Here is a 16,051-nt window from a genome sequence, read left to right on the forward strand (position 1 = left end):
TATAGATTGTTGTGAGCCACCATGTGGTTGCTGGGAATTGAACTCCGGACCTTTGGATGAGCAGTGTTCTGAACCTCTGAGCCATCTCTCTAGCCCCCTTTATTTTATTTTTTGAAAGATGTATTTGTTTTATTTTGAAGTGTGTGTGTATGTGTATGTGTGTAGTACAGGTGTCTTCTTTTTTTCTTTTTTCTTTCTTTTTTTTTTGGTTTTTGGCTTTTGGTTTTTTGAGACAGGGTTTCTCTGTGTTAGCCTTGGCTGTTCTGGAGTCCCTTTGTAGACCAGGCTGGCCTGGAACTCACAGCGATCCGCCTGCCCCTGCCTCCCGAGTGCTAGGATTACAGGCGTGCACCGTGTCTTCAAAGCCCTAAAGCTGGAGTGTCAGGAGATTGTGTCACTTGACATGGGTGCTGGGATCTGAACCCAGGCCCTCTGCATGGGAAACAAGTGCTCTTAACGGTTGAGCCATCTTTCCAGCTCTGTGCTCTCATTTTGGTGTCACCAAGCCTAGAGAATGCTTTGGTAGGGAAAAAAGAAAAAAACAAAATCTTGCTGTTGAGAAAGATCTCCTTGGAAGAATTGTTCCCTTGCAAAAGGCCTTTGCATTGTTTGGGATGCCTGGAAGTTCCTATTAGTTGGATTTGTCATTCAAATCCAGACTTTTATTTTTTTTTTAAGATTTATTTATTTTATGCATATGAGTGCTCTATTTGCATGTACACTTAGATGCCAGAGAGGGCATCAGTCATATTATAGATGGTTGTGGGCCACTATGTGGTTGCTGGGAATTGAACTCAGGACCTCTGGAAGAGCAGACAGTGCTCTTAACCCCAGAGCAATCTCCCCAGCCCTCCAGACTCCTTTTAAAGCAACTGTCTTGCATATTTTATATACTGTAAAGTTTGCCCCTTGTAAATGTCAGATTCATTGATTGTTTTTAGCAACTGGACACAGCTGTACAGCCACTATCATGCTCTAATTCCACTGAGGACACTTGAGAGCACAGAGGGACAGTGTCACAGCACTAAATGGAGACCATTCCTAGAACAGCAGCTGTCCCCCAGCGGAGACTGACTTCCCAATGGTTGTTACTGTGCAAGACGTGTGTTTTCTCTTTTTGCACAAGTATCTGTCCAAAGCTGGAAGATGTGCATAAGGCCTGGGCCTGGTCCCCAGCCTGGAATAAAATAAATGGAAAGGAAAAGAGAGGGAAAAGGTGATGTAGTGCTGGTTGTATAACTTGGAATGCACAGAAAGTCACTTTAAATAGGCCCTGTACAGAATGTGTGCACAGAATGTGTGCACAGAGCTGTCAGCAGCGAAGGAAGGAGCTCGTAAGATAAGTGAAAGGCATGGCATGGGAGATAGGATTGGACGCCTTGCAGCCAGCGTCAGGTGCAGCCTTAGCCACTGTCCTCGCCTAGTCTGTGTCCTTGGGCTGATGCTTTAGAGCTGCCGGGACAGTCTCTGAATTATGAGTGCAGAGAGGCACATGGGAAGGGTTTGCCAGCAGGGCAAAGGCCTTTGTTAGGGGCACACAGGCAGTGTGGAGGCTGTGGGAATTCTGCAGCCATGTGGAGGTCGCTGCGGTGGAGTGAACGGTGGCAGTGACTAAGCGGCAGGAGAACCGTCCGGCTGCTCACAGCGACCTTTGAAGCTGGCCTCCCTGCCTTGAGCGGAGCCTTCCATCAGCGCCCGGGCCTTTCTCTAACAGCCTGACAACGTCAGGCCCCGGAGCTCTGTGCCCCAGGGCCCTGTTTTCCTGAGCTGCTTTCTCACCCAGAAAGAGAATGGACCGAGTAGCAAAGGTAAATCATCTTGATTCCAGCTTTCATGAACAGTGTTGCCAGCTCAGCTTCTAAGCTGTGACAAGAAACAGAGATGAAGAGAATTTGTGGACTTGGCAAATGAGGGCTTTCAAAGTCTAAATATTTACAGAGTGCCTGTGACCCTGCTCTGTGCAGTTCCTTGAGGCCCTCCTTACGGGTGGCTAGTGTGTCAGCCTGTCCACCATGTTACATAACTGAGAAATGGAGGCACGGGGAGCCAGCCAAGCCACAGCCCTGAGGGAAGGACCTGTGTTGTCTCAGTGGGAGCACACAGCCAGCGTCGGGCAGGGAAATTATTTTAATAACTCAGCTTTTACCTCCAACTTGTCAGGTGCTGGGCCATTTTTAGACAGCATTTCCATTTTTTTAAACATTGAAAGTAATTCCAGTCTTGAATGTTTACATAGAATGGTATTCCCCCTCCCCCCCATGGACAGTAATTCCTACCAGAGTGTTTCATCTTCCAATAAACTATGGCCTCAGTTGCTGTGCCTTGGTCTTGTCTTAGATACTCTGTTTTGGAAATGCCTTTAGTAGTTGGGAAGTGGCTCCCAGCAGATGGAGTTTTCGTACGTGAAAATTTGGTTCATAAAACAGCAACACTGCCCTTTTCCAAGAAGATCAATGCCAGGATTTGAGAACTTCCTGTCCTGGCTTTTCTATGCTTTGGTTAAGAGAATTAAAAAAGATTATTTTTATTTTACGTGTATAGCTGTTTTGCCTCCATGTGGTCTATGTACCACATGTGTGCCTGTTTCTCTCAGATGCCAGAAGAGGACCCCATATCCTCGGGAACTGGAGTCACAGATGGTAGTGAGCTGCAGTGTGGGTGCTGAGAATTGTATCTGGGTCCTCTGGATGAGCAGTGTTCCCAACCTCTGAACCTGTATCTCCAGCACCAGCACTTTTTGTTGTTGTTGTTTTGTGTTATCAAGACAGGGTTTCTCTGTGTAGCCTTGGCTGCCCTGGACTCGCTTTGTGCATCAGTCTGGCCTCGGACTCACAGATACAGCTGCTTCTGTGCTGGGATTAAAGGCGTGTGCCACCACGTCTGGCCTACATTTTTTTTTAAAGAAAGGAAATATTAGTAAATTACTTAATTCAGCTTACAAGGGAGTTGGGAAACCAGTAACCATTTAGCTGTGACACATGGAGAGTTTTGTAGCATAAGACAAGGAGATTTGAATGTTTTGTTCTTGGTTGCCTGGTGTGTTAGCCATCTTTACATCATCAAAGTGAAATCAGTATTGGAGGCAGTTAACTTATAAACCAGAAGTGTGGATTTAGTTCGCAGTTCTTGGGGCTGCAGTCCAATCTCAGGCAGCCTGGTTCATTTGGGCCTCTGGTGAGGGCCCCTGAAGTTAATGGTCAGTGACGTGGTAGAACACACTGCTGTGTCATGAACCAGGAAGCAAAGCAAAGATATGCTGGGTACTTCCTGAAGTTTCTGCTTCCTCTCATTAGCACTACCCTGTGGACTAAGTTTTTAACAGATGGATCTTAGGGAGACAGCTCATTCAAACTGTTGGATTATAACCACTGGCCCCAAAGATAATGCCTGTAGCTGGCTTTTGCTATTTTGTGGGTTCTTCTTTCTTCTACACTTCTTCCCCCTTTCCTTCCCCCTTTCAAGTTCCTAATACTAGATAGGAGAGAAAAAAGGACAGAGGAAGTCAACAGCAACCAACAACCCACCACTCTCTCAGACCCTAGCATTTATATACCCTCTGAAAAATCCCCAGAATTCAAGTGTCACACAACCAAAGAAACTATCTGCAGCTGGCAAAACCTAGCCCCTGCTAGAGCATGAGGCAAAGCATAGTTAGCGGCTGCAAAGCAGCCCCATAGCCCCACACCTGGGACTAAAATAAAAACATAGTCTTATAATATTTTTGTGGGTTTTTGTTTGTTTGTTTTTGTGGATTTTTGAGGCAGGGCTTCTCTGTAGCTTTAGCTGTCCTGGAACTCACTCTGTAGACCAGGCTGGCCTTGAACTCAGAGATCTATCTGCCTGCTCCTGATTCCTGAGTGCTGAGATTAGTGTGCAACACCATGCCCAGCTATATTTCTGTGTTTTTAAAGAAACGAACATCCCCAAATTCTCACTACAAATGACTTCCTTGCAATGAAATTGTACATCCTGACTCTGAGCGTCCCCAGAGGCTTGCTTGTTGCAGTATTGCTCAGGCTGGCCTCAGTTCTGTTAGGCAGATGCTGTACACTGCTGCCACCCCTCTCTTCCTGTGGCTTCAGTGTCACTACGAGGGCTTTACAGTACACTGCCTCACTGGGGCCTGCTTGTACGGCCTCCAACCTCAGCACACTGCTTAGCCTCATAGGCTTTCCTTTGAAACCTTGACGGAAGCTGCCGTGACTATAACTCCTACATGCTCCTGTAAAGCTTCCTGTGGATGACACTGATTTCTGCTGTCAGTATAAAACATACCTGGGACCGTTAGAATTTGAGTTTCAGTCTGAGGCTGGAGAGATGGCTCAGCGCTTAAGAGCACTGACTGCTGTTCCAGAGGTCTTGAGTTTGATTCCCAGCAACTACATGGTGGCTCCCAACCATCTAGTGCCCTCTTTTGGCCTGCAGGTGTAATACAGGCAGAGCACTGTACATATTTAATAATAATCTTAAAAAAAAAAAAAAAAAAGAAAAGAAAAGAAAGAAAGAAAAATGGACATACCCAGAACTATTAGAATTTGAGTTTCAGTCATCTGCAGTGCCTAGCTGTCTGACCACAGAAATCCCAAGGCCATATATATTTTTACACACACACACACACACACACACACACACACACACACACACACACATATTATAGTTTTATTGTTGTTGTTTTATTTTGTTTTGACAGAGTCTTGGCTGTAGCACCAGCTGGGCTCCCATTTGTTCTTTTATGAAAGGTCTTTGAAACCACTTTATATCTCTGCGTCTGTGACGAGTAGGGTAGCCAAGCAGGTTTCTGAGATGTTCTCCAGGCCTGTTAACTATTCCCTTTGACATGACTTTAGACAAAGGGCCAAGACACAGTTAAACTTCTCTTTATTAGAGCTAATTTCTTTACCAAGCAAGATATAGCTTTTTACTCTTGAGTCTCATTGCAGATTGGGTTAAAAAGTGCCATGTTCTGCCAGGTGTGCCGGCTGTAATTGTGTTTGCTTGGAAGCCCTACCTGACTCACGTGTTAAACTTGGTAAACTGCAACTCTGCTGATAGCATTTTAAGATTTCTCATTTCCCTAGCCTCCTCCAGTTCCTGCCCCCACCAGGTATAGTGTAGTCAGCAGCCCTGTATTTTAGTGCCAGTTTCTCTTGCATACCCCCAGCCCAGTGGTTCCAGATGTGTGACTGGTTCTGCTGTGCTCCCTCACTCAAGGCACAGAGTGGATAGGTCTTGCCAAACCTCCATGGAGGAGAAGGAGTATAGATTGTCTTCACAGAGTCAACCTAGAATGTGTGGCGGTCACTACTAGGCTGCCGCATAGCTGGAACACAGCCATGGAGCACCCGAGGTTTCTCTGCCCACTACAAGGGTACAACCGGGAAATCTCAGCTGGTCTTACCACTGTTGGCTTGGCCTCCAATGAGTCAGGTCCAGCCAGCCCCCAGCTTGGGAGGCCTACATCAATATTCTGATGTCCAAACATGGCTGGCACTCTTCGTTGTTCTTGTTGTTGGTTTTTTTGTTTGTTTTGTTTGTTTGTTTGAGGCTGTCTTACTATGTTAGCCAAGCTGGACTTAAATGTAGAGATCCACCTGTCTCTGCCTCCCAAGTGCTGGGATTAAAGGCACGTGGCACCACCGTGCCCAGCAATAGCTGACACCCTTAAACACGATTGAGCATTTGAGTCTTGCCAGCCACTTGTGAAAATATACCTTCAACCCACAGCTCTGTTGCTGCCACTGTGTATGTGGGTCACATTTCCATTAGCCACTCGTGTGCTCAGGGACATCTAGGCTACTGTGAATGGAGTAACATGTATGTGCAGATATTTCTGCAGTGGGACAAAGAGTCCGTGGGGTGTGTGCCCAGGAGTGGCATTGCTTGGTCATGTGAACTTTCCAGGGGTCCTCTATTCTGCTTTTCATAATTGCTGCCCGAGCTCACATACCCCCCACATCCTTGCCAGCACATGTTGTCAGATTTCTTTCTTATCGTCCACTTCTGCAGCCCTGCCAAGTATCATGGTGGATGGCTTGGTAGCCTTGGAGAACAGCACGGGGACTTGGTTTCTGGGCTGCTGCTGCTGCTGTCCTTGCGTTTGGCTTCAGTGTACACTGTCTTTCTAGAAATGCTGCAGCAGCTGCACCAGCAGCTGGTGGAGGCCGAGCGCCGGGCCATGACCTACCTGAAGCGCTACAATAAGATCCAGGCTGACTACCACAACCTCATCGGAGTCACGGCTGAGCTGGTGGACTCTCTAGAGGCCACAGTCAGCGGCAAGATGGTAAGGAACACCCCTCTGTGTAGATTTCTGCTTCAGAGAAAATGCACGGAGCCTGGGCTGCATTGCTGTGGGTCTCCTACTCTGAATTTCTTTTTTTTTTTTTTAAATAACTTAATTTTTTTATATGTACATTGGTGTTTAGCCTGCAGATATATCTGTATGAGGGCGTCGGATCCCAGAAGCAGAAGTTACAGTTGTGAGCTGCCATGTGGGTGCTGGGAATTGAACCCGGGTCCTCTGCTAGAGCAGTCAGTGCTCTTAACCTCTGAGCCATCTCTCCAGCCCTCCTACTCTATATTTCAAAAGGCTGGTGTGCAGCAACTGTGCTACCACAGTGTCTTACCTGTCTTCTAAGTACACGCTCTTCAGCTTCTGCCTTATTCTTTTGTTTGTTTGTTTTAAAGTTTTATTTATGGGCCTAGAGTAGTGGCACACACCTTTGATCACAGCACATAAACACATACAAATACATAAATCTAAAAAAAAAAAAGATGGGCAAAGCATGAAGGATGCATTCTTTTTTTTTTTTTTAAAGATGTATTTATTATGTATACAGTGCTCTGCCTGCATGTATGTTGCAGGCCAGAAGAGGGCATCAGATCACATTGTAGATGGTTATGAGCCACCATGTGGTTGCTTGGGATGGAACTCAGGACCCCTGGAAGAGCAGCCAGTGCTCTTAACCTCTGAGCCATCTCTCCAGCCTGCATTCTTTTTTTTAATTCTATTTTTTTTCTTTTTTTTTTTTTTAATTCTAATTTAGATCATATATGTATAGGTATTTTGCTTGCGTGTGTGCTTATCATGTGCATGCCTGGTGCCTACAAAGGCACTAAGAGAGGCCTCAGTGCCATGGAGCTGGAGTTCCAGACACTTGTGAGCTCCCTGATGTGGGTGCTGGGTACTGAACTTGGGTCCTCTGGGAGAGAGCAGCAAGTGCTCGTAACTGCCGCCATCTCTGCAGCCCATAGCTCCTCTAGAAACGTGCTTATGATGCAAGGTTGGAACAGTGCAGAGAACCACACAGTGGCCTTGCCATGCTTTCCACCCCCCTTTTGGACATGGATGCTAACATGCTCTTGTGTATGTACATTTGTGTGCATGTATGCAAGCTTGTAAGTGCAGACACATGCACCCAATATTCTCAGGTTTAGTTGTGATCATATGACCCATCACTCCTCTGAAACTTGCTATTTTTCCCCTGTGTATCAATGTGTTGATGGTCTTTGCCCATGGCCATGCTTCCTTCTTTCTTTCCTTCCTTCCTTCCTTCCTTCCTTCCTTCCTTCCTTCCTTCTTTTAGCACATTAGTAAAGAAATGGAATCAACGAATGCCTTTCACCCCATTCAGCAAATGCTTGTGCATGATTCCACCATAAAGATGACCCATTAGCAGATCTCCAGTGATGAGTATGGGGACCTTTTTGTTTGCTGTAACAATGCTTCAATGAACACTCTTATGAAAGCTGTATCCCTCTGAATGCAGAAATGATCCTAAAAATGATTGCTAAGTCACAATTTTGACAGATGTTGCCAAATTACTCTTCTAAAAATTCAAACACTGGCTACTGTATCAGAATGTCCATTTCTTCACACACTCAGCAACACCATCCATGAATAAACTTTGTAGTTGGGTGTGGTTGTGTACACCTGCAATTGCAGAACTTGGGAGGCAGGAGCAAGAGAATTGAGAGTTCAAAGCCAGCCTGAGCCTTCCTGACAGGAAGTCAGCATCATATTGTCATGCACTTGACATTTTATTGATAATGTCTGTCATCTATTCAGCCAGTGTTTCCTTAATACTGGGCACATTTGTGGCCTCATCACTTCTCAGTGTGAACCAGGCAAGTGGGCATCTTTCATCTCACTGATGGCTCAGGAATGCAGGGGGAGGGCTACCGAGCTGCTCTTTTTGTCATGAATCAAAAAACTAGAGCCCAGATCTTGAGATTTGGAAGTGCCACTCTTGCCGCTGTACATGGCCACCCAGTGCATATGGCCACCCACTTTATGCCTTGAATTTACTGAAATAGCTGAGAAACCATTTCTTTCTATGGGAGATAAAATGCATTGAATGAATGGCATTCTTTGAAGTGAGGTAGCTTGGATCATACCTGTAGTCAGTTACTTTTTAAAAGTGATTATTTATTTATTTATTTATTTATTTGGTTTTTCAAGACAGGGTTTCTCTGTGTAGCCTTGGCTGTCCTGGACTCACTTGTAGACCAGGCTGGCCTCAAACTCACAAAAATCCACCTGCCTCTGCCTCTCAAGTACTGGGACTAAAGGCGTGTGCTACCACGCCTGGCTTAATTATTTTTATTGTATGTGCATTGGTGTTTCACTCGCATTTATTTGTGAGGGTGTTAGATCCCCTAGAACAGGATTACAGACAGCTGTGAGATGCCATGTGGGCACTGGGAATTGAACGCAGGTCCTGTGGAAGAGCAGCCAGAGCTCTTAACTGCTGAGCTGCCTCTCCAACCAGCCATTATTCTCTTAGGTCAGTGTGTTAATTCTTCCCCAGAGCTCTGAGGCTGTGGTGTTTACTTTTAATTACCAGCTTGACACAGTCTATAGCCGCTAGGGGAGAGTCTCGATGGAAGATTGTCTGGATCGGGTTGGAAGATTGTTTTGATTAAGGTAATTGACGGGAAGCCCCAGCCCACTGTGGGCAGCACCATTCCCTGGGTCTGGACTCTGAACCGTGTTAAGAGTGGAGACGTTGAGCTGAATAGTAAGCATGAAGCTCGCATTCCCTCCTCCCTTTGCTGCACGTGACTGGCTGCTTCAGGTTTCCATAACCCTGACTTCTCCACAGCGACAGGCAGTATCCTGGAGTAGCTCCCCTAATCACTGTTTTGTTACAGCAGCAGGAACTAGGGCGGAGGGTGAAGCGGCAGATGCTCTCTCCAGCCTGGCCGTCTCCTCAGATGCTCTCTCCAGCCTGGCCATCTTCTCAGATGCTCTCTCCAGCCTGGCCGTCTCCTCAGATGCTCTCTCCAGCCTGGCCGTCTCCTCAGATGCTCTCTCCAGCCTGGCCATCTTCTCAGATGCTCTCTCCAGCCTGGCCGTCTCCTCAGCTCCCCTACCGGAGATGCTGAGGGCCAGCGGACCCGTCCTGTGGACATTTGCGTGCCTTTCACCTGCCAACCTTGTCCTCCTTGCAGATCACTCCCGAGTACCTGCAGAGTGTCTGCGTCCGCCTCTTCAGTAACCAGATGCGACAGAGCCTGGCGCACAGTGTGGACTTCACAAGACCTGGGACGGTAAGGCGCCACGAGAGACAGGGTGCCCTGGGTTTGTCCCCCGTGCTTACAGTGAACTTGCTAAAGAGTATGAAAGCCTGAGAGAAAGCGGCTTTCAAAGTGAAGCAGAGGGTGTCCTTGTCTTTGATGGTCTCCACGCTGCCAGAAGGAAAACAAGCTGGTTTTGAAGAGGGTGCAGCTGAGGGAGGGTTAGCCCTTTGGGTGAGCAAGGAAAAGTGCTGTCATGATCTATCGGGCTGCTGTTCTTGGACACTGAAGCCTGGGAGTCAGGAGGAACAATAGATACCATGCTTTGTCTTTAAAAAGAATTCTTTTTTTTTTTTTTTTTTTTAAGATTTAATTATTTATTATGTATACAGTGCTCTGCCTTCATGTACATTTGCAGATCAGAAGAGAGCATCAGATCTCATTATAGGTGGTTGTGAGCCACCGCGTGGTTGCTGGGAATTGAACTCAGGACCTCTGGAAGAGCAGACAGTGTTCTTAATTTTTGAGCCGTCTCTCCAGCCCTAAGAAGAATTCTTGTGGGTTGGGGCAGTGGCTCAGTAAAGTGCTTGGTGTGCAAGCCTGAGGACCGAGGTGCTCCCTACAGCCTGGAATACCACTGACATCCTAGTGCTGTGAAGACAGAGGAAGGCAGGGCTTTGAGGCTTATGCTATGTGTAGCATGTCCTTAGTTGTGTGTAGTTACATGTAGCATGTCTGCATGTGGTTATGTGCATATGAACGTATACAGGCCAAAGGGATTGTTACCCCACAGCTATTGAGTGCTGGGAACAGAACTTGGGTCCTCTGGAAAAGCAGAAATGCTCTTAACTGCTGAGTCCTAGCCCCCAGCATGTATTTCTTAAGCGTGACTGTTGCCTGTGATCCCAGCACTAAAGAGGCTGAAGCAGGAAAAATTGTAGCAAGTTTGAGGTCAGCTTGGACTCCACAGGGAACGTGAGACCGGCATGGGCTGATGCAGGAGACCATATCGTAAAAATCAAAGCAAACACACACACAAGATGAAGACTGGCATTCTCTTACCTGGTCATGTAGCCACCCACACCAGTGGCTGCTGTCTTGAGAGTGGGTGCAAGTTTTGCATCCCAGGCTGAGTGTTTCCTAGGACAGCACATCTGAAAGTGTGCGGTGTGGAGTGAGGGCTTCTTAACTCTGGAAGGCCACCAGTGTCTCCAAGGACATCCTCAGAGGTCAGGAGCCCACCTGCATCCAGGAGCTCAGGCCTGCCTGGCCCTGCTCAGGGGCTGGCTAAGGCCCGCTGTGCACAGAGGCAGTGCATCTTTGAAATAGTATTCACACACTTTTATTAGAATCGTCATTAAGAGGCTGCCTGTAGTGTTTTTAAAAATATACACCCTCCCTTACACTCAAGGGGTAAAGTGGGTTATTGAAAAGCAGAGAAAGATAAATATGAAAAATGAAAAATAAAGAGACTAAAAATAGATTATGGATGAAAGAAAAATAAGAACAAGCCAAACAAAAGCCCGAGTGAAGAAGGGCAGGGACAATGCCCGTTGTGGTCACTGAACCTCTGACCTGCTGGCCGCAGGGGCTTGCTGAGCTTTCCAGTAGCCTGCGCCAAAGAGGAGACTGCAGCTCCATGGCTCGTCATGCTGCCACGGCCAGGGGACTTGGTTAGGACACTTGATTAGGTAATGTTCTGTGTGTCCAAAACGCCATGATGGGTACTGTCTGTATTGGGCCAAGAAACAGGGTCAAAAAATCAGCTCCTGTGAGCCCCACCCGCATCCCTGAAGGACACTCTTTAGTGCTCTAAAGTTCTCTATGCCCTTTAAAATTAAAAGTAAAAAGTAAAATTCCCAAATACTCATACTTTATCATTTAAAAGCAAGTTAAATTTGTTTTTTAAAAGAGCTTATTTTGCCTGGCAGTGGTGGCAACATGCCTTTAATCCCAGCACTCAGTGAGGCAGAGACAGGTGGATCACAGATGAATCTTTGTGAGTTCGAGGCCAGCCTGGTCTACAGAGTGAGTTCCAAGACAGCAAAGGCTACATAGAGAATCCCCGTCATGAAAAACGAACAAATTTTATTTTATGTGTATGTTTGCCTGAATATATGTTTGTATATCATGTGTATGCTGAATTCATTTTTTACTTTTATTGATTTATCTTAATTGATTTAATATTTTTGGTTTTTGAGACAGGTTCTCTTTACATAGCTCTGGCTCTTCTGGAACTCACTGTGTGGCCTCTAACCACAGAGACCCACCTGCCTCTGTGTACCCCCACCCCACCCCAATCCCTCCCGAGTGCCGTAATTAAAGGCATGCACGGTCACACGCAGCTAATATTCCCTATATGGATCTCTGTGCACCATGCTGATGTGGTACAAGCCGAGACTAGGAAAGGGCGTCAGATCCTTTGGGCTGGACTTACAGACAGTTGTGAGCTGCCGTGTGATTGCTTACCGAATCCAGGTCAGCTGAAAGGGCAGTTAGGTGTTCTTAGCCACTAAAGCCATCTCCCCAGCCCCAAATGAAAAAAAAATGTGTGTGTGGTGGCACACGACTTTAATCCCAGCACTCAGTGAGGCAGAGGCAGGCGGATCGCTGTGAGTGTGAGGTTATCCTGGTATACAAAGTGAGTCTAGGGCTACATAGAGAAACCTTGTCTTGAAAAACAAACAAACAAAAAAAAACCCAACCAACCAAACAACCAAAAACCTGGATAGACAAAGTACTGATCCGTCCTGAGGCACAGGGCTGGCTGCTCTTCTGTTCCCTGTAGGAGGGAAGAGGTCCTAGGTTGCAGATCAGTTATGTGTGAATGTTTACTCAAGTACTGAAGAGCTGCTCCACAGAGCTGCTGGCTGTGCTGGCCACTCTGTGCTCAGAGACAGTCTGTTCAGTCTGTGCCTTAGGGTGTGGCCACAGGCGAGTTAGCAGGTGGGAATCTTAGGAGCTGGCTGGGTTTAAAGATGTAAAGTAAGTGCTAGTTTAGGAATGCACCTTCCTGTGAGGCCAGCAGGATAAAGGGCCTTAAGCCAGGCAGTCCGCTAGCCACCTGAGACCTGCTGCTGATTGTAAAATTCACTGCACTGGTTTCAAATGAGGACTTCTCACACACCCCCTTCAAGACAGAAGAACTGGTTGGAGGGTTTGTAAAGATAACCATCAATACTAAGCTGCTTTGGAAAGCACGGGTTTTATTTGTGGAGAGATAGGTTTCCTACTCTTGAGTCCAGGAGTCACATCAGTTCTGGACTGCTGCCTTTACCACCGAGCTGCCACACGGGGGCAGCATAGACAAGAGCTGGCGTTACTACTGAGCCGCCACACGGGGGCAGCATAGACAAGCAAGAGCTGGCGTTACTACTGAGCCGCCACACGGGGGCAGCATAGACAAGCAAGAGCTGTCGTTACTACTGAGCTGCCACACGGGGGCAGCATAGACAAGCAAGAGCTGGTGTTACTACTGAGCCGCCACACGGGGGCAGCATAGACAAACAAGAGCTGGTGTTACTACTGAGCCGCCACACGGGGGCAGCATAGACAAGCAGGAGTAGCCTTACATTCTCTGGCAGGAGTGGGTGGACAGCTCATACACAGCCAGGTGTGCCCATCACACAGGCCCAGTGAGTCATCCCCTACCTAGAAAAAGGAAGAGCCACACTGGCAGAAGGCCTCACACAGGAGAGGAGAGAGGCTCTCCTGCCCTTGTCTGGTTTTGTCCAGGCCACTGTGTCCAAAATGCTGCCTTGTCTGATCTGGCAGGTGGATCCAGGATTGGTGCTGGTAAGATTCTTGTTTTAAGAAGAAGGACATTGGATCCCCTAGACCTGGAATTACAGGTGGTTTTTAGCCGCCCAGTGTCGGTGCTGGAAATTGAACTCAGATCTACCAGGGCAGCAAGTACTCCTAAGCACTTAGCTGTGCCTTCAGTCCCTGGGTCCCTGTTGCTACAGAGTGCATCCCTAGTGCTCAGGTTACACAAGTTAGCGCCTTGCAGTTGGAGGGACCTGGCTAATTTATGCCTGTATGACCTGCCAAAGGGTCAACCCAACAATGCAGGCTAGGGCTCTGTGAACATTAGGCTTGAAATCAGCAACTTAACAGTAACTCTGGAAAAACAAGCCTTTCCCTTAACTCCGTAGCTTAGCTGCTCCACGGGTAACTACACATCCTCTAGCATGTGCACTCAGCTGTGCTCCAACCCATTCTTCATCTTAATAGCGCCTTTCTGTATGCTTATTAAATTTTTAATTAATTAATTTATTTACTTATTCACCTTACATCCAAATCATAGCCCCCTCCCTCCTCTCCTACTGGTCCCACCCTTCCTTCCTCCTCTCCCCATCCCCCCTCAGAAAAGGGGAGCTTCCGCCACCCCCACCAACTCACCCCAGCACATCAAGTTTCATCAGGACTCAGGTGCATCCTCTTGCACGGTGACCTGGGAAGGCAGCCCCACCACAGGGAAGTGGTCAAAAAGCGTGCAACAGAGTGCTTGTCAGAGACGGCCCCTGCTCCCTTTCCTAGGGGACCCACATGAAGGCCAAGCTGCCCGTCAGGTACACATGCAAAGGGTGTGTGTGTGTGTGTGTGTGTGTGTGTGTGTGTGTGTGTTTGCTTTTTGAGACAGGGTTTCTCTAGTATATGTTTTTATTGTTTTGAGACAGAGTCCTAAGCTAGCCTTGAACTCACAATCCTGGTTCAGCCACTCCCAATGCTGGGGTCCATGTGTTCACCACTTTGACCAGCCTAACTCCATTTTGAGAGCAGTCTGTCCCTGTTGGTGTGCTTTTAGTTTCTGTGCCTTATAGAAGTGGTGGCCAGTTTTTTGAAACAGGGCCTCTCTACATAGCACTGGCTATCCTAGAACTCACTATGTAGACGAGGCTGGCCTTGAACTCACAAAGTTCTGCCTCCTGTGTGCTGGGATTCAAGGCACCTGGCACTTGAAAAGGTTTAATTTGAGGACAGTGTAGTACATCCAGCCATTCTCTGGTGTGGAGATGACCATCCAGCCTGTGGCTGTGGAAGAGTGCATAGCCCACCCTTCCCTTCCCCACCACTGTGCTCCAGGTAGATGAGTGGAGAAGGGCTCGAGGACAGGTGAGGGACAGTCCTTCCCACCCTATGCCCAGGGCCTAGTTGATAGGACTGGGTAAGAGGGCGACTCACCGTGACAAAGAGCCTAGGCCACTCGTGAGGAAGTGCAGCCATACACCCACTCCATGAGTCCTGAGGCCTAGTAGTGGCTCTCAGGACACATGAGCTCATGAGAAGGTTTCATCTAAGCGAGTCCTTGTTTGGACAAACAGCACAACTGGGAACTAAGCCTCTCTTTCCCGCATGTCTCTAGGTAAGGGTGTATTGGAAACAAGAGTTACTCCATGACAGCAGTAACCCATGAAAGACCTGGGGGAGGAGCAGCGTCGGCACTCTGCTTTGTTTCAGTAAGATGCTACAAAGGCTGTGGTGGCTGTGCTCCCCTTTCAGGGTGGCCTATACAGTTGTTGAGGAGAGGGTCCAGGCACGGCTTTTCTCACTGCTGTGTGATTCTTGTGCTGGCTGAGGCTCAGCATCTGTAGCCCTCCCTAGGTCTTCACAGGAGACCTGCAGTTGGCTACATGGCCACTCTGCTTCAGACTTGGTGTGGTGAGAGTCACCTGCTGAGATTTCATCTCCTTGCCGTGTACACACACACACACACACACACACACACACACACGTCCTGTACCCCTCCCCCGACTCCAAATCTGTGGCAGTTCATACCTTTACTTCACTCGGCTGTGAGAACCATAATTTCCTGGTTCCAGACACAGACTTCCAGACTCTTTCCACAAGTCCCAGTAGGAGCATTTTGTGCGTCCACTATCTACTTGGCCCTGTTTCCTGTTGCAGAGAACAAGAGTCCTGGAAGTCACCCCGGCCTTGGTCCTCCCCTTCCCCCATGTGCACTGATTACCTGGGACTGGCAGAGTGGTCCCTCCGCTGCTGTGTTAGTTGCTGGGTGTTGCTGAGACTGCCTAGCTCTCTTCTGAGGTAGCAGAGCCTTGTCCCCGTGTCATGCTGCTCACTCAGCTCTTCAGGTGTGTCTGTTTGTTTCTGTCTTTGTATCCTGGGAAGGATTCAGGTGTCTGAGAGGCAACAGACAGATCATCTTACACCTTTGCTCCGTGACTGTCCTTGCTTCAGGGTACAGGGGTTCTTTTCCTGTACAGGCCCTCTTCTGGTTACACAGTGTCCCAGGGCTGCTCCCCCAGGTGCAGGATGAGGCCTTATGTGTCCCGCTGCGATCTGAGCCTCTCTGGGAGTTTTATCGGGAGGGTCCTACAATCCTTGTTCGTGTGCACTTGAGCACATCCGAGGCAAGGTGGAAATGGGCCTGGCCTGAAGGGGTTTGGTGTCCCGTCTTTTTATCTTCTAGGTGCAAGTTGCTGAGGGTGTCAAGCTGCCACCTCTTTTCTGCTCCTAGCTAGGCCAAGCACCTGTGCTTTCCAGCCATTCTTGTGTTCATATTTTTATA

The 16,051-nt window shown here is 47.8% G+C and overlaps 1 protein-coding gene across 1 annotated transcript in view; it reads left to right on the top strand.

Moving 5' to 3' along the window:
* Armc9 (armadillo repeat containing 9) overlaps nt 1-16,051 on the top strand; it is a 140,644-nt gene that overhangs the window by 16,366 nt on the left and 108,227 nt on the right. Inside the window, exons 7-9 of the mRNA XM_051154240.1 lie at nt 1,784-1,808; nt 6,126-6,283; nt 9,454-9,552. Coding sequence (XP_051010197.1) covers nt 1,784-1,808; nt 6,126-6,283; nt 9,454-9,552 — 282 coding nt within the window. The remainder of the gene's footprint in view (nt 1-1,783; nt 1,809-6,125; nt 6,284-9,453; nt 9,553-16,051) is intronic.

This window comes from Acomys russatus, chromosome 12 (genome assembly GCF_903995435.1).
Source record: "Acomys russatus chromosome 12, mAcoRus1.1, whole genome shotgun sequence".
NCBI lineage: Eukaryota > Metazoa > Chordata > Mammalia > Rodentia > Muridae > Acomys > Acomys russatus.